Source organism: Cuculus canorus, chromosome 3, assembly GCF_017976375.1.
Source record: "Cuculus canorus isolate bCucCan1 chromosome 3, bCucCan1.pri, whole genome shotgun sequence".
NCBI lineage: Eukaryota > Metazoa > Chordata > Aves > Cuculiformes > Cuculidae > Cuculus > Cuculus canorus.
Window position 1 is genome coordinate 61937001 of NC_071403.1, and position 25510 is coordinate 61962510.

The 25510-nt window shown below is 37.2% G+C and overlaps 1 protein-coding gene across 2 annotated transcripts in view; it reads right to left on the bottom strand.

Moving 5' to 3' along the window:
- Positions 1-25510, bottom strand: part of PCNX2 (pecanex 2) — a 163710-nt gene that overhangs the window by 64574 nt on the left and 73626 nt on the right. For both annotated transcript variants that reach the window (XM_054061754.1, XM_054061755.1), the window contains 5 exons: positions 22607-22699; positions 21937-22087; positions 17751-17892; positions 12862-13039; positions 1739-1848 (listed from right to left, as the gene is read on the bottom strand). In XM_054061754.1, coding sequence (XP_053917729.1) covers positions 1739-1848; positions 12862-13039; positions 17751-17892; positions 21937-22087; positions 22607-22699 — 674 coding nt within the window. The remainder of the gene's footprint in view (positions 1-1738; positions 1849-12861; positions 13040-17750; positions 17893-21936; positions 22088-22606; positions 22700-25510) is intronic.

Here is a 25510-nt window from a genome sequence, read left to right on the forward strand (position 1 = left end):
GCAGGCTTAGTGCCTCCGCAAAGTGCAACATGCATTCATCAGTACTGTTATGATAACAGCAAATAAAAACCCCATGCAAAAAGGCAAAGTTATTGTTGCTTTGGGAATAGTAACTTGGGCATTTAACCAGTATTTAATTGCAACATTGCCTTAAAAGACAGAATTGCATTTACAAAGAATATAATAAATATAAATAATAAAAACCAGTCTAGGTCACTTTAGTAATAACTGTGAATATAAAGTAAATCCTGCTTAGTTAACTGCTTTCCATCTTGCAAAGCTTAATTGGTATTTTTACCAAGAGTAAAGTTATCACTGCACAAAATACTCGTGAGCAAAGGGTAACTCATTGAAATATAATCTCAGTTCTCAAATGTTTTACTATATAATCTTATATACCCTTCTCCTGCAATTCATACCTATAACAGAGATGAAAATAATTTTTTGTCGTGGAATTCTGTATTAATTTGCTACAAATCACTCAAAGTGCTCAGACTGATCTCTACTTTTATAATGCTTTCCTTTTATAAATAGACAATCTAGACGTTCCCCTCAGGGAGTTATTCTATCTGCAATTCTCTTTGTCCAAGTCTCTCATTTATACTTCCTATCAAGAAACATAAGCATAGCTAATCAATACTGCATAAAATTCAATACATCACAGCAAAGAGCAGAGGGAAGAAATGACTCAAGGGGGAAAAACACTGTGGGATGAAAGGGACAAAGACTTAAATGCATATATCTAATAAACAGAACAAAGTAAATTTTTCAGTAGGCCTGAACTAAAACCACTTTGTCAACTCTTCCTCCACAACTTCGGTTGAGAGGAAAGAAAGAAATGAAATGTTAGTCTCTGCATATACTTTAGAGGTCAGTAAAATTAAATTTGTTCAGTTAAAGTGTTTTATTTCATTTTTCAATCTTTTTCTTGTATTAAATCAAGTTTCTAACTGAATTAGACTTCAAGACGAAAAATTTTTGTTCCAAAAATCCATTATATATTTTTAACCCTATAGACATTTGGAGGTCATTGAACTTTGTGTTTTACTCTCAATAGCCGCAAAACAAATGTTCACAGCCCCCAGAACAGGTACTGAAATAGACAGTTTCCAAAGGACTGCTGTGGTGTTGATGAATATAGATAGTTACTCATAGAACAGAGTGGAAATGTTAAAAAGGAGAATGTTTCTCAGCACCACAATGAAAAATGTACATTAAACTGTTAAAATCTGAAATGGGAAAAAAAACAAACCCTTAGGATGGTTCCAACAGAAATTGGCTCACTGAAATGAATTTGCATCTGAAATATCAACTAGAAGCAACCGAGAAAGTCACCAATATTTTAGAGCCCAGTTAGCCAAATAACTGGCACTTTACAGAACTAGCTTCTAGATATATTAAAGTTCACCCAAGCTGGAGTCAATACGTCATTCACAATGTTTCTTTCTGGATGCACCAAAAGTCAGTACTGAGGACTATGGAATTAAGTGATCTGCAGAATGTGGCTTGGTGGGAAGTTAGCAGATATAAAGAGATGTTAGAGTCAGAGTTCAGTTTCTCAGTTTTAGATTCCGTGCAGTCAAGAAAGAGAGAAAACTATTTCTCACAAGATGCTTGCAAGCATTTTCACGTTTTAAATAAGTTACCCAGTAATTTCGTACCTTGTTCAAATACTGTAAATAAATTACATACATGAAGAGGAATTTAAGAATAAAGATAAATAAATTTGTAAAGGATATGAGGTATTGCGAAGAGTTGAGCAAAAACATGGAACGATGATCCCCAGGCAATCTGCCAGGGAGCAATGTATGTCATGATGAACTGCAACTTCTGCAGGAGGTCCCACAGCTGAAAATTGAAAAAAAAAGAGAAGAAGAAAAACATGTTGACTTTTTAGGTACTGAGACAGTTTCAATACTAACACCTGAAAGTGACACTTTTTAGAACGGTGCCCTAGACTGCTTGTGAGAGAAATTATAATGTACGATTAGCTTACATGAGCATAAAGGCCTTAATTTTAGTAAGGCACAAAAGTATATTCTTCATTTGAACTTTAAACTTGCAATAAGGTAGGTTTTTAACCACCATACTGACATAGCTCCCAGATTACCTTTCTTCAAAAGTATGTCTGCTTTAATTAGAAAGTGGGAAAACAGGTTCTGATATTCGATACATATATCACATCACCAGTCAGACAGCTACAGGAGAAGAGACTCCAGGATAAAGTGGATGTAGCAAACAGAGGAAGCTCAATGTGCGACATGCGAGGCTCTGCACATGAAAATCAGACTTGCTTTTCAAGAACACACATTTTCATTTGTTGGATCAATGGGAGAAACCACCACTAAGTAGGCATATGCTTGGCATTAACCATGAATTGTAGCTGCATTTTCAAGATCAAACCATCCTATCATAAAAAAGTTGCATTAACATCATTTTTTATTGTTGTGCAGTACAAATTGAAAAGCACACTGAATATACTTTTGCTTCCTGTAAAATATGCTTGGTGCTGCAGCTACTAGTTTCTGATTCAAGAATGATGTGTATTTATTCCCTAGAATACATTTGTTTTCTGTCAGTTCTCTTGGCATCAGGCCAAAACAGAGTTAATGAAAAACAAGACATTGCCAATATCCTGAAACACATTGAGGATATATCAATACTTGCATATGAAGCGCTTCCAGGGATGTTCCCAGGCACTGGTATTATGTCTGTTGTTAAGATGTTGGAACAATCCCTGGGAAGGTTTTGGTCTGACCCAGTTAGCATTCTTCCAAGCAATCCCTAGGCATCCTTTTGAATGAAAACCCTCCATGGCCCATCTACAGGTGGCAGTTCCATACCTCTACCCCGCATACAGACTAGGAGAGTTTGTTAGCACAGACACAAGTTTCTCCATGACAGCTGGCTTCAGGTACAGAGAATAGTTGTAGGCAGTCTTTATTTACTAGTATGTTGACAGACAAGAGAGGATGCACCTTCACTGGCTAAGTGACTCCATTCGTCCTTAAGTTGCCATCCCCAGACTAATACTTGGCCAACTGTATCCACATCAGCAATGCACTTACAAGATGCTCCATTGAGCTTCTCTATGAATGGTTGTAAATAATTGCAAATGAACCGCAAGGGAGATAATAATGACTACCAGCACTAACGTGTTTTGGTCTTTGTGCTTCCAAACAATGGTAGAACTCCATTTATGACTGATGAATCTTCCAGGTGAGATGCAAGCAGTGCTTCACACCTTTCTGTGCTTTGACATGACTCAAGTTAGGAGCAATATGCAAAACATAGATTATGTTAACTTTGTGGACAGGCATAACATTTAAAACCAGCAAAACCCTGATAAAAACAAGATGTTACAATCTCTTCAAGGCACAGCCTGGTTGCTCCTACTAGTTTAAGTATGAGAAATTCAGATCTTGCCAACTTTTTTTCTCTCAAAAATACTACATGTGAGTTGAAAACCACAATAGTACATAAAGTACGCAAGTAAAACTGAACTATAACTAGAACTAACTTTTATTTATTTGAACTCTGTTTAGCAGGCTGGGGGGGTTGCTATATTTTGCTTAATTTTTATTTATCTGAAATGTCTGAATGAACAGCTGTGAGAAAAATTGTATCTGCTAAAAGATTTAAGTGAAGGGCTGAAAAAGCTAATGACTCACATCTGAAACCTCAAAAATTCAAAACTGCAGCATAACCCAGCAAAGTCTGCCTGTAACATTTTGAAATCACAGAGCCATAAATCACTCCAGCTGTGCTTAAAGCTGAGGGTTCATCAAAAGGTTTTCAAATATCAAATAAAATTCAAGTTTTGCATTCACTAGGAAACCAAATCCAGGAGGAGACCCTTCTGGCTTCTTGTTCCATTACATCATTTTAATCATTCTTTTATATTTACACATTCTTGCAAAACAGTCTACGGAGCCCAACTTCCCTGTTGCTTCTAACAAGTCCTACTACTCCTACATTCACTATTGGTTGAACCTGCCATTGTTTCTTTCAATGCTTGCTTCTTTGGCTAAAGTTTCTACAAGACAGGTGAGGAGCTCATTTGCAAGAATATGAATGCAAGAAGAGCATTCTAGTGAAACTCTCTTGGTTTTTGAGAGCCTTATGAGACTGCATCTAAAGGCCTGGAAATGCGTGATTTTCAAGCTACTGCTTTCATTAAGAGTTGTCAAGTGCCTCTTCTGGCTCTTAAATTCCTCTTCCAGGGCACATTCTGCAGAATCCTTATGGGTAATGCACCATTAGCATTTTACATATCTAAATTTACTTGTTAAAGGTGATGTCACCTAGCAACAGCAATACAGAAATTTATGAAGGAGGGACTTGGCTTTACATTTTCTCTTTTAAATCTTCCTAGAAACATCTAAAAAAAGTTGCTCTCCTTACCAGTTTTGCACAATTTACTATCTACTTCCTCCTATATCTGACAGAGTAACTCCAGCGATTCACAAAGAGCTATTGCTTTTCTCTCAGAAACAAATGAAGCGACTAAAAATTGCCTTTCATAAAAAGGAGGAAGCTGATCCTCAAAAACAGACATTCTCTGATTCTGAGTAAAACTGACTGCATTTCAGTCTTCAATAATCATAATACTAGCTTAAGAGAAAAACCTTCGGCATCTTTTTTTTTGAATTGTCAGAAACAATTAGGATTAAAAAGGGTTAGGAAAGACAAAGCCATCTAGAGACGAATCTGGCGAGGAAAGTGAAAGGCAACAGAAAGGACTTCTACAGGTATATCAGCACTGAAAGACAGACTGGGGAAAATGCTAAAATGGGGCAGCAGACCAGCTGACAAACCACATGGAGGTCAAGCTACTCAATGCTTTCTTTGCCTTGGTCTTTACTAGTAAGAGTTCAGGAATCTCAAGCCTTTCAGATCTGTAGGCAAGCATAGAGAAATGAAGATACCCTAAGTAGTGAAGAATTAATCAAGAGTCCGTTTAGATCAACTAGACAAAAAAAATTCCATGGGACATGATGGGACATCTCAGCCCTTCTGCAATTCTGTGAAATACGTAATTTATCCTCTGTAAAGTGTTGTTACAATGAGGGTAATAACTTGCTCCCAAGTGTGTGAGGTATATTTTTAAACAGTGCTAGATACAAAGGGAGAACTTTCCCTCCTTAAGTGAAAGTGTTTAAAAAAAATAATCTGTGCTGAGTTTTAATCCTCTCTTTAAAACAATTTCCTTAAACACATATAAAAGATTAATTTTTCATTCAAGCTTCTCCATCCCAGTTTAGTGTGATTTATAAGCCTTCTTAGATCTCCAGTGTTTTCTTCAGTTCACTAAGCAGAAAAAGAAATCTATTATTTAGGAGACAGAGTTCTGATATTCCTAGATATCATTACTCATGTGACAGTTTTGCACAGTAAACAGTTTTTAAGTCTTTGATAAAGAACTTAAATTATCAATATATTCAGTGAATTTAAACCAGCACATTCCCACTACTGTCAGGTTAAAGCGCAGAAAGGGCACCTTTCTTTTATACTGGAAAGAACTTAATGGAAATTAGTTAATACACATAAAAAAACCCAAAACAAACATTTGTGAGTCTGAAACATCGCTAAAATGTGAACTCCTTTTCTCAGTTTGGTAGATTTCAATAAACTAGGCAGAGATTAACACCTGAATTTAAACTACACTGAATGCGAGATAGAGACTATGCAAGGCTTTCGGATTTTGGCAGCCTTTTTATCTGTTTAGCATCTGTTGGGATTCTGTGTGGGCAGATTCCTTGGCAATACTGGGACTAAACAATGCATAAACATTAACATTTTCTTGCTAAGTTTGAATTTTGCTGGTTTTTAAGAAGTATGTGTACAAATTGGTTTTAAACAAAAAAAAAAAACTGTCATATACATATGGGTATATGCTCTATGTGCAACAGAAAATTGAGATTAAAAACGTTAAATGCAGGAAGGAATTATTTCCTGCTCTGAACGCATTTTTTTATGTTCCTGCTTAGAACCTAAGAACTCAAGACAGATTTGAACTCAAGACTCTCAAATGCCAGGTGAGTATTTGGTTTTTCATGTTAAGCTAATTCTGGTCAATTGGTAATTCCGTGTCCTGGAAGTAATTTTAATACCTACTGGTAATTTATCTTTTTTTTTTTTGTATGTTAATAAAAATTAAGATACATTAAGAGGGAAGGTTTGTGCATATGTATATGTTTGTAGATATGAAATTAAACTTCGGTGGAATAATTTTATTCCAGTTCATGGCTTTGCTTTGGAAATCATTGACTTTCTGGTTTTATTTAATGCCATTTAAAACTAACTTCATCTATGAAATCCTACAAAACAAGATTTACTGGAAATAGAAAGCTTTTTAATGTTACAGACATTTGAAGCCTTTAAATTATGGGATTTTAAGATCATTGTCTAACACAACATTTATATACAAAAAGATCAAAAACAATCAGTCCAAGTCTCCGGTATCAAACCTCAGAGGAATATATTCCTGAAACACAGTGTTCAGCACTAACATCAACAGTGTACAGCATGTTTTAAACAGCTTGATTAACAAGCTTTGAAAGCTTTGCATTTGAAGTTATAAGTTAATCATCAGCCAGAAGTAAGTATATGAGAACTATGATAATAGGATCTTCCTCACGGCACAGGCTGCTTCTCCCAACATTGTTAGCTGACAGCAAGAGCTCAGGGAAGGAGGCTGTGGTACTGTAAGAACCATTTCCCATATCTCAAGTGGGCAAAAAAGGACAAAATCAGAGCTAATCGGCTTAATTTGCAGAGGGCCAAACAAGAAAAATAAATCAGCTAAGAGCTGCACTGATCCAGCCTCTTCAGCGAAGCCATCATAGGCGTGGCTCCTGCCAAGATTGTATCTTCCCAGCAATTTCCTTTAGTAAAAGTGGACATTAAAAATGCACAGACTAAGTTGTGTGCTGAAGCACCAGATACTCGATTTCTCTTTCATTGCCTGCATCAACAGACACAGAACATGTCTCTATCAGCATGAAAATACATAAACGTAGTCCTCAGTGCATAGTGAGACAGATAGAACCAAGGGAGTGGGTACACATCTTCCTGCACCCCTGAGTGCATTTGTCTCATTCTAAAGGAAAAAAAAAACAAAACAACAAAAAACTAAAACCAAAATAAACACAAAAAGAGACAGAAAATGCAATTTGGGAATAATGTCAGGAATTAAGTCTGACAAAGAAGTCAGTGATAGAAAGCTGAATGAAAAATCAATTAAACCAGTTCTCCAATGTCAAAAGGAAACACGAACTGTTCAGTGCTCAAGAGAGTTAAGGAGTTTGTGGAAAATACCACCGGGATTATTCTGTCAAATATCAGATGTAGCCTTGGGTATTTTACTCAGCAGAAAGGGTCTTAACAGGGTTTATATGCCAGATATCAAAAGCTGAGGAAACAGCAGTAAGCCAAGAGGGTGCAGCTGATTAAGGCATTGGATTTCAGTACGCACAAATGGCAAGAAATGGATTAAAATATGAATTATCAACTTAGTGCCAGAAGCTTTGAAGTGAAACATCAGATTTAGAGAAGGATGAAAAATCAGAAGGGGATGGGAAGAAGAGTGAGGTTTTTGACTTTTAAGTAGCATGTAAATCAATCAATGGGACATGCCAACTAACCAAGAGTTTTATTGCCACAAAGGCAATAAAAAGATCCAATAGGTTAATTACTTGACTTCAACAAAGCACCAAGGTCAATGCACTTGGTAGCACTTTCTCATAAAACGGAGGAAAATAAGATGACAAGCATAATTTCTTTCCTATCTGAGGGATTGTCTTGTGGATGTTGAAGGTTAAGCCTGATCAGCACAGGCCTGGCACGTTGTTACAAACTGGCTGTCTTAGCTGGAGTTACTTTGTCATAAAGATCATTTTTCATAAATGTGTGACATTGGATGCTATGACAGAAAGTAGTACATAGAAAGAAAAAAAAATTAGAAAAAATAAAAAATGCAGATTCCTTTTTAGCTGGAAAATGTATTCTGGGAAAGAAGAAAAATATCAGAGAGGAAAATGGTATTCTTAAGTGAGCTCAGCAGGGGTAAGAGTACTTAGGCAAATGAATTCAGTGTTAATGAAGGCAAATTTAACAAGTTCTGGTTCTTTGATTATTTTGCCTTATGCATGAAGACAAATTCAGAACCCTCGGAGGACTTAACTGTAAGAAAATATAAGGTGATTTCATATTTTAGTATTGCTAATTAGTTCATCTACACACACAAATTAAGAGGCTATTAAACTGCCTACCAGTAACATACAAGACACCGAAAGAATTGAGAAGTTGAAGTCCTCTGCACTGGAGGGTTAATGACACTGGGTCTCATCATTCCTATCAGAATCTTCATAACAGATGAGTGCAGTAAGCTAAGGGTGGCTCTTTCTTTAGGGTTTAAAGGAAGCTACACAGATTTGGCAAAAATGCATATTCCAAAGCTAGGTACCACTTCTCAGTTGAACCTGCTGGTAAAAGAACCAGTTTACCATGGTTTGACATACTGGGATCTCCAACATGCTGCTGGTTGCTCTCAGTAGTTGAACAGACTGACAAAATACACCCACCAGTTTTTTGTATTAGCCAAGAGCATACTACAGCCAGAAGCATCCACACTCATACTACCAAGGCTTTTTTTTCTGTCTTTGCTCCTTCAGCTCAACATTAGCACCACTTGAGGTTCCAAAATCAGTTCAGGAAGACATTAGGACCCCTCTTCACCAGCAATATTTAGAGGATGTTGTCCATGGCACTGGACAAAATGCCAAGCCGTATCTTTAAAAGAGCTGCGAACATGCTTTGCCCTGAGCATCTTTGTTAATAGTCAAGCAGTTCCACATAGACATCCTGACTGCCTGAATGATTAGCATCAGCTTCTACTTCACATTTAACAATATCTGTTCTTTCCTGACTTGAACGGCAGTTATTCCAGACATCCTTTAAAAGCAACTCATACAACTGCCAAGAGGGCAGTGCTTTATTCTTTCTTTTTTAATCACACCGAAGATGGACTAGATGAGCTATAATGTGCACTTAGCCATCCATGTACTCTCCCTCATATTTGTGTTGTGGATGTTATTCTTTCCTCAGTTAAGTATTAAATCAGTAGACATCAGAAGCATAGAAGAAAGGTCCATCTTTCCATCATTCCCAAATAGTTTACTTTTTCCATGCCTTCAAAATGCTTAATATACCCACATTTTTTATTCTATTACAGAAAAAGTCTTAAGACTTTTTCCTACTGTTAGAAGGCTAGGGAGAAATCTCCAAAGTCCTGTTATATATTCCATCTTTGCTGTGCCTGTGAAGAATATATTCTCAGTGGGTTTTCATTTTCAGTGAATATGAACGTTCTTATTAACCTTTGCACTGACATCATCTCCTAAAAAGTCCAGGGAGAACAACTGGAAAGTTTACATGTCATGTAGACCAAGATGATTGTCTTGATTTTCCAGTTTGATTTCCTGTGAAGCATTACACCCACAATTTTTGAATGAGCAGTCATATAATTTTAAAAGGACACCCAGCTCTGATTTAAAGAATAAAGACAATGGAAGTTTTGGACAGAAGCAGCCCAGGCTGTAGCCAGGGAGACAAACTGGGCTAGCTACATGGAAAGTCTTAGCATAAGAAAGATGGAGAAATCCTTTTCTACTTGAACTGAAAGCTGCAATCATTCTTAAAAATAAATAAGAAAGTCTTTCCTAAATGTTTATCTTCCTTCCTTCCCAAGGCAATTTGAAAGACAAAACAGCACACTCTGCATATGCCTAATCAACTTTTATCATCAACTTCTCACATTTGACAACTTGTCAAAATGTAGACAGTTAATGATTTTTAAAAAATAAGGGAATTAACCATGTCACATTAGTAAGTCCCATGAAGTTAAAAAGACAAAAAAATACAGGTTGATTTAAAAAATTCTCAGGAATAGAACTGAATAGACTTTTGTTCTCTGTGTTACCCCAGTGTGGGTGGCTTGGTTATCTACAAACAGAGATAAAAATCTGTGAGCAGCTCTTTGACTTCCACGCCTCAACTTGTTCAGGGAGCAACATGCTCATTTGGAGCTTCTGATTTGACTAAATTACATTAAACCAACAGCACAATGGGAAAATGAGGGAAGCTCGATCAGTGATATATTCAGAAATATTCCACCCAACGTTATTAGCAAATCTTATTTGACATAATCTGCTGCAAGAGTCACTAGTGCAGCTGTGAATGTCTGTTGAATTTAGACACTCTCTTCCTCAGTGCCTGGCAGAAGAAAATAAATGCTTACTAGCACAGCGCCTTGAGAGCATGTAAGTATTTTTCTGAGGGGTAACTACGCTTGAAAATTGCCATCCCTATGACTAAGGCACAGCACTTATAGTGTTCCCTAATTCAGATGGTTGTAAATGGACACTTCCAATGATTAAGCAGAAATCAGCCATGACTGTGTAATATGTTCTGCATAGCCAAAGGTGATGCTAATAGAAGCTATTTCAGGTTTTGTTTTTAATTTTTAAAAATAGTTGCAAACACAAAAATGACTGAACTACAGACAGAGTGAATCCATGAAGACCCACAAAGCTTTTCAGAATAGAGGTGGATGCAGCTCGCTAAGGGCCTATTGTATGGAAAAAACCCACATCATCTTTATCCTCAAGTGACCACATCTTTTGCTAAAGTTCCACAATACTGAGCTAATAAAAGCTCAGACCTTAATTAGGATAAATAAAACTTATGCCCTTTATGATTTGAAATTAATAGGACTTTAATTGCTATCATCTGCAATGCTATTTTTTAGACTGGCTTTAATGATCATTGTGTAATGGTGCATGTGCTTTTGTAATATAAATAATTCAACCATATAATTTCAATTTCTAGAAATGAAACAAGGACAAGTCCACTTCATGAACTAATGACCTGCAAAATTTCAGATATTATCAGATATTAAGAAGATGGCAGATCAATGCTAAAACTACATTGTCTAAACATGCCTGTAGTACAAGCTTTCAGCCTAGTACAGTAGTAGCTATTCTAGCAAACATCCCTGCTTAATTTGCTATGCATCCTTCATTATCTCATTTCTATTGCTATCATTACTCTTTCTAATGTGAACAGTAGCTTCAACCTACCCAAGCAACTACCAAAAACCAACACTGAAAAGCCTTTAGATCTCTCTTTTCTAAAAGCATGCAATGATCTACATCAGTATTTTGTGTCGTGCACAAGGACAACATTTTCAAAAGAATTAGTAAATAGTGAGACTTTCAATTCTTGGAGTGCTAAGTTTTTGAGGGTTTTGGAGGACGAGATTTAGGACTAAGTAAGCTACTATCCAGACGTGGGATGTCCACTGATGCACATCACTGACAATCTTCTCTGGAGACAGAAATTCACTTCTTACTTTAGGGAACATGGTAATGCAATAAATACTCAAATCTCCCATAATGCTACCAAAAGTGCATCACTTTCACTGCTTATCTTGCACTCCAATGTAAGAAGCTTAAAAAATTACTCTCACCCTATTTTAGGACCACAGAGCATGGGGCTGGGTCCTTTTTTAAAGCCGGATTTTGTATCATCTCTACTACTTTTCTTCTGCCCTCCCTCTCCAACCCTTGCCTCCTCACCCCAGCAGAGAGGAAGCAGAGCAACAGGTCTTAGGGCTCAATGCTTGAAACAGGTGAAGCTCCTACTGGAGTGTGGCCCAAGAGTTCAAAGAAAAGAAAGAGCCCAAGTTATCTCACTGAGTTGTTATTCCTCTCCTTCTTCTCCCTTACAGCAGCACAGAAATAAACCAGAAAAAGTATTTAATTTTTGCTTCACTCTTTCCCTGAATGACTGGGAGCTCCCAACAAATGAATAATGAATAACCAATGGACTAGGCCTTTCCTTAGGAAGTCTGAAACTTCCATTTCTTTCTCCTCTCAGAAATGAAGTGGTGTTAGCTAGGTTGTACTCACACATACAGTAGGAATATTTTAGATAAAGAAACTAAGCCTGACAAAACCAAAAACCAACAAAGAAAACAAACACCTCACCAGAGTTACCCTTGGACAAACTGTACCGTATGCTATGACAATCAGGGACCAAGTTTAAAGACAAAGTAAAACACAAAAGAAGTGGTAAAAGCTTTAAGCAAGTCTCCAATAATTTCACATATTTTATCAAGGTATCAGTTACACCCGCTTCCTTCAGTGAAACAGCACAGATAGCAAATCAAGGCAGGGTACAATCTAACTGATGCAGAAAGGGTTTTTTAAAAGTAAATTCAACTAGAGCACACTCCAAGAGTTAACAATATAAAAGACAGGAAGGAGCTCGGAGGTTAACGTTAAGGGCAGCATCACAAGGATAACAGACTGAAAATAGGAAAAGAAAAATGTTAAGGCTGACATTAGGAAAACATTTATTATCATGAGGGTGATTAGATAATGGAATAATTTCCCAAAGGAAGTTGTTGAGTCAAACACTAGAGACATTCAAAGGAAACCTAGATAAAAACACCAGGCAATTGATCTGGAGGGCAGCTCCACACTAATGACCCAAGAGGCTCTTTCCAACTCATTGAGGATTCACCTCTTAAAAACAAGAATTCTGAACTTTCCATAGCAACATGCGAACAAAAAGTAAATGCAAAACACTGTACAAAAACACAGAAGGCATTTAACTGGAATCTTGTTTTCAGCTTACAGATTGTTTTCCTCTATAGTACAAATAACTTGTGTTTATATATGCACCCATTACTTCTAGAAAATCCTACCACATACTGACCAGCACAGTAACACTGAGAAGATAAATAAAGCTACGAAATATACTTTCCAAAGGAATTACATGAGCTATGAAACTTGCCTTATGAAAAATGATAGACATCATGAAGAAATCCAGCAAGAAATTTTCTGAAATATCTCTGTAGTCAAACTGGAAGAAGATTACAGTAAAGCTCAAAGTAACAAACTGATTAATAGGATTACAGAATGACGAGCGTAGGAGTTTCATCCCAGCAACTGTTATCAGTATAATATCACAGCTGTAAGAAAGGCAGAAAGAAAAACCTAATTAAGTCAAAGTCATAAAGCATTAAATTATGAAGCTCTTAAATATAAATAGCTGTACGAGATGTATTTTAGATTGCTATGTATACTTAATTCTACACATATTATTGATTTACAATATTAATCCTATGTTGTTTTAATAATCACATTTATTGAACCTATGTGCAACTTCATATTTTTCCCTTATCATTATCACACACTTGTAATCTATAATAAAGACAGACATCTGTACTAAAACCAGTATTACTGAGTATTAAAAAACAGGAATCTAGAAAGGATATTTTTACACATCTCTTAAAATAAAATTTCAGTTTCAGAAATATCTTAGCATTTCCATTAATACATTACTATAATCAGAAAAAAAAAATCTTGAATCCTCTCCAGTTTTTTTAAAACTAGAAATTTCACTTGATGACAGAGTTTACAATTATTCTCTTAGTTTCATTACATACAATGCCAAAATTCTGGCTAGAAACACTTATAGATGTGAATTGCTTGAAATTCTTACCATTCTCCTTGCTCAGAAGGATGTGTATTCTACATAGTAATTACTTCATCGGATGAAAAGAAATGATGTGTTGCAGCTATGTGTTGTAAAATGCATGCTGTCTGCAGTTCAGTCTCCCTTTTTACATTTCAGATAGTGAAACTAAGCTGAGAACTCTAAACAGTAAGTGACCACACAGAAAATCAAGAAGTCTAGTCTTTAAAAATTAAAGTGCTTGCTGCTCTATCTCCAAGAAGATAATGTTCCTCTTTGAACTCTCCCGAAAACTACACAGTTTTCTGTGTAAGAGAAGATAATACAATTATGTGAGGAGGAAAGAAGGAGGTAACGTGTTGGCAACCCTTGAATTAAAGAAAACAGTCCAGTCTCTGTGTGTATGTGTATATATATACACACACACACATATATATATGAACAAAGACACTTGAGGTTGTTCATACTTCTAAGTTGTTTGTTGAAGATACTTTACAGAATTAGAAAGATGGTCTTGCTTTGACAGCAATTTTGATCTCTTGATAATACAGCCTATTCTGGGAGCTAGAAATGCCCCAAACACATTAAATTTTAGAGTGATTGGGTAGATGGGTACTTCCCTGAGATGTGACACAGTACTGGGCTCAAGATCATGAACACTTGAATGGGTTTGTATTTTATTTATCAGCCACTAAAAAACACAGGAAAAAGGTCAGGAGCAGGAATTGGAATATGATTCTCCACTCCTATAAGAATTTCCTTACCACCAAAGCAGTAACAATCAACAGCAAACTTCCTATAGGCTCTGTTTTCCTGGTAAATGCTTAACAGCTGAAATGAAATGGACACCACCACCACCTCCATCAAGATTTTTAAAGGAAGGAAATCAAAGCAGTATTGTGTGAACTCAATCCTGACCACATAGTGCGGATACTGCAAAAAACAGCTTTCTGTTCAAAAATATTAGGCTTCCGGGTTCTATTAGGATAAGATAAGAGGCAAGTTATTTATTCAGAAAGATCTAAGCATGTTCAGAAGTGCATCTCGAACCTCTTAATGAACCACCGAGTCAAATTCAAGAGTATTTAGTGATATTAGGTAGCCTCAGGGTTTTCTGGCAGTTGAACAAGAATGTTTGGATTGCAGTTTTGCATACTGATGTCCAAGAACCATATTGGATCTATTCCTGAAGAGACAACTCAAATCTAACAGACATATACAAGTAAATCCCTGTGAACTGAGAACCAGGTGACTTCTCTTAAGTAAATTAAGCACATTCATTTTCTGGGAGATGCATTTTTTTTTTTTGGTGCTGATGAAAATAGGTCAGGACTTCAATGCATGATGAGTGACTCAAACTAGGCCAGATATGCAAAATGCACGGAAGGTTCTCCTCCACCCTGCTGTGAACCAGGAGAATACCTGCTGCCATGACTGACACTTGACAGGCCAGAAAACTCTAAACATGTTTTCATCATTCTAGCAAGACTCATAAGTCTGTACATTTCCAGGCTGATTATATTTAATGCGGTATTCATCCAATTTTTTGTATCTTCATAATACAAATGCAACTTTATTGCAATGCAGGTCATTCTCAAGGATCACTAGGACATCACTGTTGGAATGAAATGCCAAGCTGACCTTATTTCTCACCTTGTCAAAGCTGTTCTTTTCAATTTACCCAAGATTTCTGAATGGAAACCCTAGCAACCAAGCTAAACACATTCTGAAACCATAAGAAGCCATGCCAGTGTGTCCTGTATAAAGTGTTCGGAACTCACATTCTTCAGGAACAAGAAGATTTTTGCAAAACAGAGGAATTTTGATATGGAAAACTATGCATAGAGCAAAAGGAAGACTTCTTCCTTACTGGATCCATTAACATGTGGCAAATTTCTCAAAAAATGAGATTTTATAAAATAATGTTCTCGGGAGTAAGAGAAAACAATTTGCTCATTATCCGTCTTCTTTAAAGATATTGCCACAGAAGATGCTTTTCCTGGGGTCTTAGCTCACAGCAGAGAGAAAGAGAGAGAGAGAGAGAGAGAGAGGGAGAGAGAGAGAAGAAGGGGGCAGGTAATACGGTCAGACTTTTCGGCTTGTCAGCCTGGGGCCCATTAATAACCAGCACATCAGGTTCTGGAAAGCTCAAGCAAACTCCTGAATGTGAAGGAGCTCTTCTGCTTTTCAAAGAAGCAAACTGCTTTAGTCCTTTAAAACACAAAGCAAGATGAAGCTTCTTTAAAAAATACATTCAAATTGAGAAAAACTCCAAAATCAAATCATGCAAGATCTACAACTCTTGCAGATACAGAGCAGGAGAGTGATATTTTGCCTTCTCTAAGGTATGATATGGTCTGATCCTTGAGCAGTAAATAACTAAGGAATGTTCCAATAACAGAAAACAGGTATTTATGTATTAAAGCAGAGAAAGTAGAACCCTCAGTAACACTGTATATCAAAGGGGCAAGGAGAATGTAGGATACCTCATGGGCTTGTAGAGTGGATGAGAAAGAGGTAAGATCTGAGGACAAATATTTTCCACATGACATTTACATAGTAGCTGGAGGGGAAGTGTATTAAAAAGGAGTGCCAGAGAAGAAGGAATACTGCGAGTGTTGTGGATAGACCTTAGTGACAAGAAAAAGGAGAAAACATAGGCTTTAAATCCAAGGTGATCACACAGACACAAGGGGGATGGGCGAAGAAAGGACTGTCACGGTATTCCCCTACAGGCCAAACAATCAGAGACAGACAAATGTAATTACTTTCTTTAATCTCAAGATTTCTGGGGACTGACTCACTGCTTCTGAACACTTCAGGGAGGTGATACTTTAAAGTGCAATCTAGCTTTGAGGAATGACTATGTAAAAATAGCACCTTCCTAACCCTACATATTTGCTCTGTGCATGTATTCAGTCACGTCTGCTCAGAAGTGACAAATGACATTTTGATTACATTTTAGTTCTTCCAGCTACATTTTAGTTCTTCCAGCCCTGCAGAACCAAATAGAGGGATAAGTGTGAACTCAGTTTCACCCTGGATAATAAGCCTAAACTCCTGAAGTGCCTTGGCATCTCCCAAGTACCTGGGAGGGAAAAGATCAATGAGGAACTACACAGGCTACCTCTGAATGACTGGCGAGAGCCTCTATGGAAAAGTAGTTGTCTGGCAGGAATATGCAGAAAATTTGACTAATGCCCTAGTCCTAGCTTCAGCACCTAATAGCAGGGATCCTCTCTTCCTTATAGTTGTGTAGTCCCTAAAGCTGCATTGCTTTTTAAGAACAATAATTAAAACAGTACTCAATTTTTACATCAAAGTTCTTTTATCTAATATTTAGCATTAACATTAAGAATCTAAATTATTATTAATACTGAAGAACTCCCTTCCCTTCCAGCCGTTTTCCCTGTTACTGGAACCTTCCTTCCTGAACACAGGCTGTTTCTTTGTTTTTATCATCTGCATCACTGTCATTCTGATAAAAAGACTGCAGAAACTGCTCACTGGGGATACTGCAGTCACTAAACCTACTGAATATCTGCAGTAGACAAGTCACTGACCAAAATATTTACCATAAAAGGATGTCTGCAAGGATCATACTGTGAGACCATGGATCACCAGTTCTGCTTAAGATCAGAGACAACAGACTCTGGAAAAACTTGTATCCCTACTGTTCTCAAACCACTCTTAATGCAGGACTACCCACCATTCTACACTGCTGAATATTTTATTCAGTGTTACCTTAAAAGACTTCTGTGGTAAAGCTTCTGATAACTCCTTTGGGGGACTATGTGGTAGTCTTAAAAATCCTCAGTTCGGAAATGTTTCCTGATATCCAGCCTAGATTTCTCATTTTCATCTGATTAATTCTAGTTACCCCACTGTGTTTATGCCCATCAAACACCTGCAGGTTGGTATAGTGTGTCTTGCTTTTAACTGACATTTAGACATTCCATATGTATCTATATATAGCTCTTTAATCTTTCGATTTCTCTCCCTCTCACTGGAATCATATCACAGCATGTGCTAAGGTAATTTTTGGATTTTTGTTTCAGCAAAGCAAATGATTATTGTATACTGAACTAATAATGCACAAGAGCAAACTGTGACAAGCAGATTTAGGAAACAAATTTCATTTATCCATCTTCAGTCTAAACCCAAATATTCTACTTATCACATGTTTTGAGTTATAATCTACTTACTGTGTACCAAGCTTCTTGTATTTACTAATTGAGAAAGCATCAATGGTGAGGGCATTCAGTATTATAGCTGGATATAAAACATATTTCTCAAAGCACTGAAGCCACACATAGAGCCTTTCAAACCACATCAAATGAGCAGCATCTGAAATAGAAATTCAGATAACAGATTATTTCAGCCAATTATCAGCATTTTTTTGCACTATAATGCTACAGAAGAAATGAGTTAGCTCACATTAATATAATCAACCAAATAATTTATGAAACAATGGAATTCATAATTCTTTTGCAACAGAGAAATGTTTTTGTTCTCTGAAATCAGAGAGTATCTGTTCTGCCGCTTATAACTGCACTCATGAGAAATGCTCAGAAACTATAAGAGATGGTACAGTCTAGATGTACATTCTAGTTACATTCTACATAATCCAACTACTAGTCACTATATCAAATAGCACTTTTAGTGATGTGCTGACTCCAGAGAGGCTCTCTCCAGCTCTGGCACTGACCTGATGGATGATCTTGGGAAGCTCATTTGAACTCTGTGCCTCTCCTTCCCCATCTTACAGTGGCAAAACACTGTTCATTAGACTGCACAGTGCCATTGACCTCATTGATGAATTAAATATCTTTAGAGAGTGAAAAATTCACAGGACCTAGAAACGGTCACAGTTGTTTTTCTCAAAACACTTAAACAGACATTCTAAAAGAGAGCCGTCTTCCGGGGGTCACATCATTCACCAGTAAAGAATATCTTTTTTTGCAGTAGAGTTTCCTAAAAACATCACAGTGCTTAATATCAGCATTAAACAAGAACTGAAGGCTCTGTGCAATTCAACTGCTATGAGAAGTTAGGTGAACTGAGTGCAGAAACACTTGTGTACAGACAAAAATAACGTTTTCGTTCTCACTTGAACTCAGCTAGACAAGGTTATTGGAAAAGCAGTGAATGCAAAAAAGGCAGAACTTGGTATTGATTCAGAAATAACAACGTCAGCTACTGTACATCCAGTGCTCTTCCCTGCAGAAATGAAAATAATCATGCATACGCATCCCACCCTCCTACACACACCTTTTCGATCACGGGCAAAGAAGACATGCTGAATCAATAGATTTGCATGTTCCACAGGCACAGTTGTATATTGTGTATGCTCAAAGAGAAAGCTCTGAGAGAAATCCTTCAAAATTAGTTTAAAGTCATGCTTTGCTGGTATCTTGAGCTAAGGCAATGCTCTTGGAAAAAGCTGACTCCAGAAAATACTATCAACTTCTCTTTCTAATTATAAAATATTTCCTACTACTGCTACCTAAAGGCCATCTCCCAGAAGTTCATACATGCAGCAAAACATCCATTTTGGAACCTCCTCGCTTTTATTCTCCCTTCCTCTCTCTTCCTCCTGAACTACAAATTGCTCTCAGAGTTCCACTGGAAAACTTCATCCAGCTGCCCAAAGCTGAGCTCTCTCTGTGTAAGAACTTATGCTTGAATAAAGAGATGTGCATATCAAGTAGACTAAAAAGAAGGTAGCTGCAGGAGCAGAGAGATGTGTGCAGACAATGCAGACAGAAAAAAACCCAAAACTCACATTCCGAGGCGACCCAGGGAAAGATGTGTGTAAGCCATTGAAAATGGCTTACATGAATCTGTGGAATATAAAAGCTGTGGTGCAGAGGAAGGAAAATAAAGAATATTCTCTAGTGTTTCAGGGTTTCTTTCTCACTCAGTCCTGCACTACTTTCTACTCGTCTATTCTACCATAAGCTTATACGTCTTGACCTCAACCTTTCTTCCTGCAGTCAGGCAAAACAATGACAAGTAATAAATTAGTTATCTGAAACGGGCATCATGAGAACTGGTCTGATAATTGGTATTCTGTGGAAAGCCTGAAAGTTTGAACTGCTCATCCAGAGTCTATGAAACAAAGCCAGGAATAAGCTTGTGGAATTGTCATTGACAGCCGCTTGTCTAATTGCAAGCAATCATTCATCTCCCTGTAGCACTACACTTACAAAAAATTAGAAAAAATTAGGAAGCAGAAAATCAGATTCTAGGCAGTAAAGGCCTCTCATAGACATCTTGTTTTGTGTACTTGTCCTTTCATTGTCCATGTCTGACAACTACAGGATACTGTCCTTTTCCACGCTTCTCTTTCTACACAAACAGGGGAACCTTTAAGTTCGGTACCTACATTTTTCTTACAGGGTAAAAGAAAGAAGACAGCCCGTCAGACATATCTATCAAAGGGATTACACAATCTTTTCCTCAGCCCACCTCATCTCAGATCATGATAGAAAGCCTCTGCAGCAGCCTAAGGGATTGAAATACATACTTTTTTAAAACTCTTGTTTTCTAACACACGACACCAGATGCATTGCAATAATATTTAAGCCTCTACGTGCAGGAATGGACCACATATAAAATGAGAACTACAAAAGAAGGAAAAAAGCCTGATGCTCACAGCAGGTAGCATGGGAAATGTAGCTGATCTCAAAGCAGAAGGAAATTCATCTCTGGAGATCAGTGTGGCAGATCTCTACCTTCAACCTTTTCAAAAGCTGAGTCATTGCATTTAGTAAAGCAACGTTTTCTGACAAATGAAGACAGAATTAATGAGGACAAGATAAAGAAATCCTACAGTAGACTTTAATGATTAAGGGATGTAACAAACAATAAAACTTGGGTATTCATCAGAATTACTGATTATCAGGGAGAGGAAGCCATGAACAATGTTTTCATGATCCTTAATAAGATTTATATTTCTACTACGCTTTCCTTGGTGTATTGCAGTAAAAGTTAAAAGGCAACCTTCAATCAAGTCTCTTGAGTACTTTTTTTCCACATCCAAGCCTTATTTGGAAAGTAATCATTTTGAAAGACATGATTTTTTTTTTTAAAAAAAGAAGATTTAAATCCTTAATGCTTGGTTTTGCAGAGTGATCTGAACTCTTTTGTTGTCTAGTTGAAGAACAGACTAAAGTCCCTCAGCAGGCTGCGTTCTGACAATGTTGTCTTCAAACACCTCAGGAACATACACTGAGAATGATTAAGGCACAGGATCCATCAAGAAATGACAAGCAAGCTTTTGGCTTGTAGCAAAGGCAAGATGAGAGCTGCGGGAACAAAAAAAAAAAGCTGTGCTTCTCAAAGTACACTGTCTGCTTGCAGAAATAACTCTGTCAGAACAGGAAATCAGACCTTGACATACTAAAATATTTACCGATGCTCGCATGTATCAGGGCACTACCTGCCAAAGCCAGAAGACATTAGCAAGAACAAATCTTCAAGAAAATTTCACTGTTCCTTTCAATTTTAATGTTTCTCAAAAAGTGTTTTGATGGAAATCAGAACTCTAACTTACACTACTCACGCTGTTCAAATTATCTACAGTTATTTGTCAGAAAGTAGGAAAAAATTCTGCCTCAGTTTCATCAATCATTTAAGTTTTTAAATTATACAAAATCCCAATGTATTAAGAATGAACTACAACATGACAAGCAACACAGCAACTAACAGTACCGTAATGTAAAAGCAAAAGGCAGATCAGACAATGGCTTGTGAAATGTCACTTTGGGCCAGTACAGTGATTAAGGGACAGAAGCATTTCACATATGATGAGAGGCTGAGAGAGTTGGCATTGCTTAGCCTTGAGATGGAAAGGCTCAGGGGGTATCTTACTTATGCCCCTTTGAGTGTATAAATAACTGATGAGGAAGGTAAATTGGATGGAACCAGACTGTTGTCAGTAGTGCCCAGTGACAGCACAAAGGGAAATGGGCACAAAGCCAACCTTTCTTACTGTAAGGACAAACAAATACTTGAACAGGTTATCTAGAAAGGTTGTGGAGTCTCCATACTCAAAGATACTCAAAACCGGACACAGACCTGAGCACCTTGCTCTACCTGACGCTGCTCTGAGCAGGGGTGTTGGACTAGACAGACTCCAGTGGTGCCTGCCCAGCCTCAGCCTTCTGTGCAGTGGTTTCAGGAGACAACGTCTACAGGCTCACAGATCTGCTGGTAATTGGGAGGTGAGGAGGAAATGGAAAGGACAGGCTAAGCGTGCTATTCAAAAGAGGGAAAAGTTAAAGCATAAATTACTCTCCCTTCTCTACTCCTCCTATATTTTTTTTTTTAACCAAGACAAGCTGCAAGTCATTGCATCCATTGTTTAGAAAAGATTTTATTACAAACCTCTCACTTCCCGTTGCTGGTGCTCTTTGCTTTTAAGTATGGGGTGGGATATCCACAGCCAAGGGTGATGCTTGCGAAGCTGAGGAAGTATGTAATGTGTTACAAATCCCACAGTCCATGCTAAAGCAAACAGGACAATGCTGAGAAATGGCTGGGCCAAAAGAGAAAAAACAAAACATGTTTATAATTTGCAAACAGCATTTTTATATAAAGCATCAACAGTTTTTTAGCAGTTCCTATAATTGTACTTTTGTGCAATTAATTTGTATTCCTATGTTCACCTCTCTGACTCCGCAGGTGGATACGGATTCTGAAATACGCATTTTGCACACACAATTAACCAATTTTTCCCCCCTAATTGGAGGAAAATAAAGGAAGTGATCAGGCTTATTCATTCTGTCCTCCAGGTTCCACATCATAAAAGAGCTGTAGATATATAGAGGTTTAAGGAAAGAGAGGTCAAATAAGTAAGAATAAAATTAACACAAATATTCATAAACTAACTGCCTTGTGCATAAAAAAAATGGTATCATGACCAGTAAACACATTTTCACTAAGTTCTCTTCCCATAATCTCTATTCTTTCCCAATAAAGAACCCTGTAATTTTGCATAAAAGAGAGTATACCTTAGGGGTAAAGAAAAAAATAATTAAAAAGGACAAATACATACCCTTAATGATAGAAACATAGTACTGGCACTGACAGCAAATGACAGAACAGCAGCCGCTGTGCAGACAATGAGATCCGATTTCAAGATTTCTTTCTGTAAAAATAATTATTTTATAAGAAATTAGCAAGCCAGTACTATTTTAACCAAAGTAAACAACTCTGTTCTCAATTATTTGTAGGCTGCATTGTAATAAGGCTAATCAGCACTCCCTGATACAGAAGTGTTTTCTCCACTCTGCTTTGGGAAATTATTTCTTCACACGCTAGGTTTCTCAAAGTAATCACATTTAAATTCATTATGCCTAATTTTAAATTACATTTTTAAATAACATAGCTTTAAGACTGAAGAAATGAAAGCAATACATTTTCACACCAAATCTGATTATTTTTGAAGAATATAACTCTCTCACATTATGACTTTTTTATTTTTGGGAATCAAAATTCTGGTTCCATTTCTTATTTGCAAGCAACAAGATTTCTTCAAATTAACTTTCCCTTGCATTACTGTAATGATTCATGCCTTTCTGTAATGCCTTCAGAGACAAAAAGTTAATGCATTTATTAAGTTCTTGAGTGACAAGTCCATTCTTTGATTTTCTGCATAGGAAGCCAAATTTCAGCAAGATTTTATGGGTTTCAGAGAAGGCCTTTTTCTAGTGTCACTGAATGATAATGAAAGGACATGTCTGCCTTTACATAAAGATCTATAACTAGGGTAGGAGTAATTTTGTTTCTAAAGATTGGAAAATATCACTGTCTTTCCAGCTCATTTTTCTTGTGATTAAAATGTCTTTCCCAACAAACAAATAAACAAGATACCTTGCGAGCTGTACAATTTTCTGAATTGTATTTCAGAGGTCACCCAAATGTCTTTGTGAGTAAATGAAAATCTTGTCTTAGATTTATGAGAGGGGCATTTAAGTTCAGCACTCAATACAACTGCTAAGTTATCAAATGAGTAACTATTTGTAGCTTGTGGTTTAGAAACTGCTTCTATTCAAAGACATATAGAAACAACATGTGAAATGCAACACTTGTTAGAATTAGAAGCTGATATGATTCCTGGTGCTGCAATCTAGGTAGTCTTCATGTATCTCATCAGAGAAAAAGAAAGAAAACTAAAATAATGATGGGATAGCAAACCTACGAATAAGGGAGATAAAATGAAAGCAAGCAGAACAAGTGAACAACAGAAGGTTTGCAAATTACAGGGGAAGCTGGTAGCAACCACTATATTTAGGCTGCCTATCACTCCCTGTTATGAAAGATGCTTCTCAGGAAAAGGTCACAAGCATCAGCACTTCCATTACTGCAGCAGGCCTTTGAAATTCAGCAGGACTAAAAAGCCTTCAGGCTCAAGAAGTACTTCTGCTTTGTCCCAGGAAACTCCAATTCAGCTTAGCTGAATTCTCAGGCGATCTCCGCTGTCCTTCCCTTTCTCAGGCTGCTCAGGAACAAGTACTTAAAAAAGAACATTGCTTCCTCCCTTCAGAAAGCTGTGTCCTCTCCATACAGCCCTGTACTCTGCACAGACCGTAAGAGGGAAGGTGTAGGAGCAGAGTTAGGTCTTCCTAACTCTTCCTAGCCATCTTTTTAAAAAGATAACACTGCCTGCCTTTTTCCTTGCTTCTTGGTCATCGTATGCAACAGAAGAACCACAACACAAGGGTCTCACAGGAAAGGCTTTCTCTTCCCTGAACAAATCTTTGATCCCTGCCTGTCCCCACAGGTCCTCTCCATTCAGCTCAGACCTTCCCTCACTAGCACATTGTGATTCCATCTCAGACACAAGTAAGTTTAGTAGGCGGAGAAGTACTGAAAAATTGTGGTAAAAACCCTGATAAAGATGGATAAAGGAATTATTACTCTTGCACGTAATGGAAATATTTTTTTACCCCTTCCAAATTTTTTTAAAAATGTACATAAAATCTAAGTAAAGCAGCAGTATTAGACCATAAAATTCAGCATCTGAGAAAGCTAAACAGTGCTAGACTTACATAACACTATTTCATCCCTTTTGTGAGTACACATTATGAAAAGTCTTGATCAAGTATCATTTATGCGCAGCTGAATCCAACTACTCAATAATCGAAAACAAGCTTATAAAAACAACAAACACTTCAATCATATTTTCAAGATCTTTTGTACAAACAGAACGGATCACTACTAAAATGACTTATTTTTCCCAAAATCAAGTGACTGAATAAGCTGCCATTTCAAGAACTACATAAAATATTAAGAATTTAGCTGTAAAATCAGTAGAGGTGATAATAACAGCCATTCTGGGAACAGGCAGCATCCTAACTTTCCATTCTGTGCCAGGTCACCAAACAGAATCTTTTCAAAATATAACATTCAAAGGAGAATGTATTACACAGATTACATTCCACAATACTGGTATTTCCCACCTTTCCCATCTTGAATTTGCAAATGTTCTTTTCTAGGATGCTCTCACTGCTTTTAACACATTAACAATCCCACACAGAAGAAGGCCTATGTTTTTAGAGCAATAATTATTATTATTATTATTATTCAGGTATTTGAACCCAAATCTGACAATTGCATTCCAACTCTGGCAACATCCAAAGTGTTTTAAGCACAATATATGCCCAGGCTCGCCCTTTTGCCCTTGCACAGAACTGCTTCAAAATGTAAACGTACTGTTCACCTACTGATTTGCACAGTGGCCCCTATGGGAGCTCCTTTCTGATGTGGCAGATCCTTTCAAACTCCTCACAAAATTCAGAGTTATTTTCTTCTAAACCAAAGCTGAGCAGTAGTTGCTTTTCCTTCATGTCATGGCACAGTGGTCAGGGCTCCCAGGAAACAGCTGACCCTGGGCAGTTTTCTCTCTGACTGAGGGATTCAGAGATACCTCCCAGGATAAAACCTTGGACATCCATCC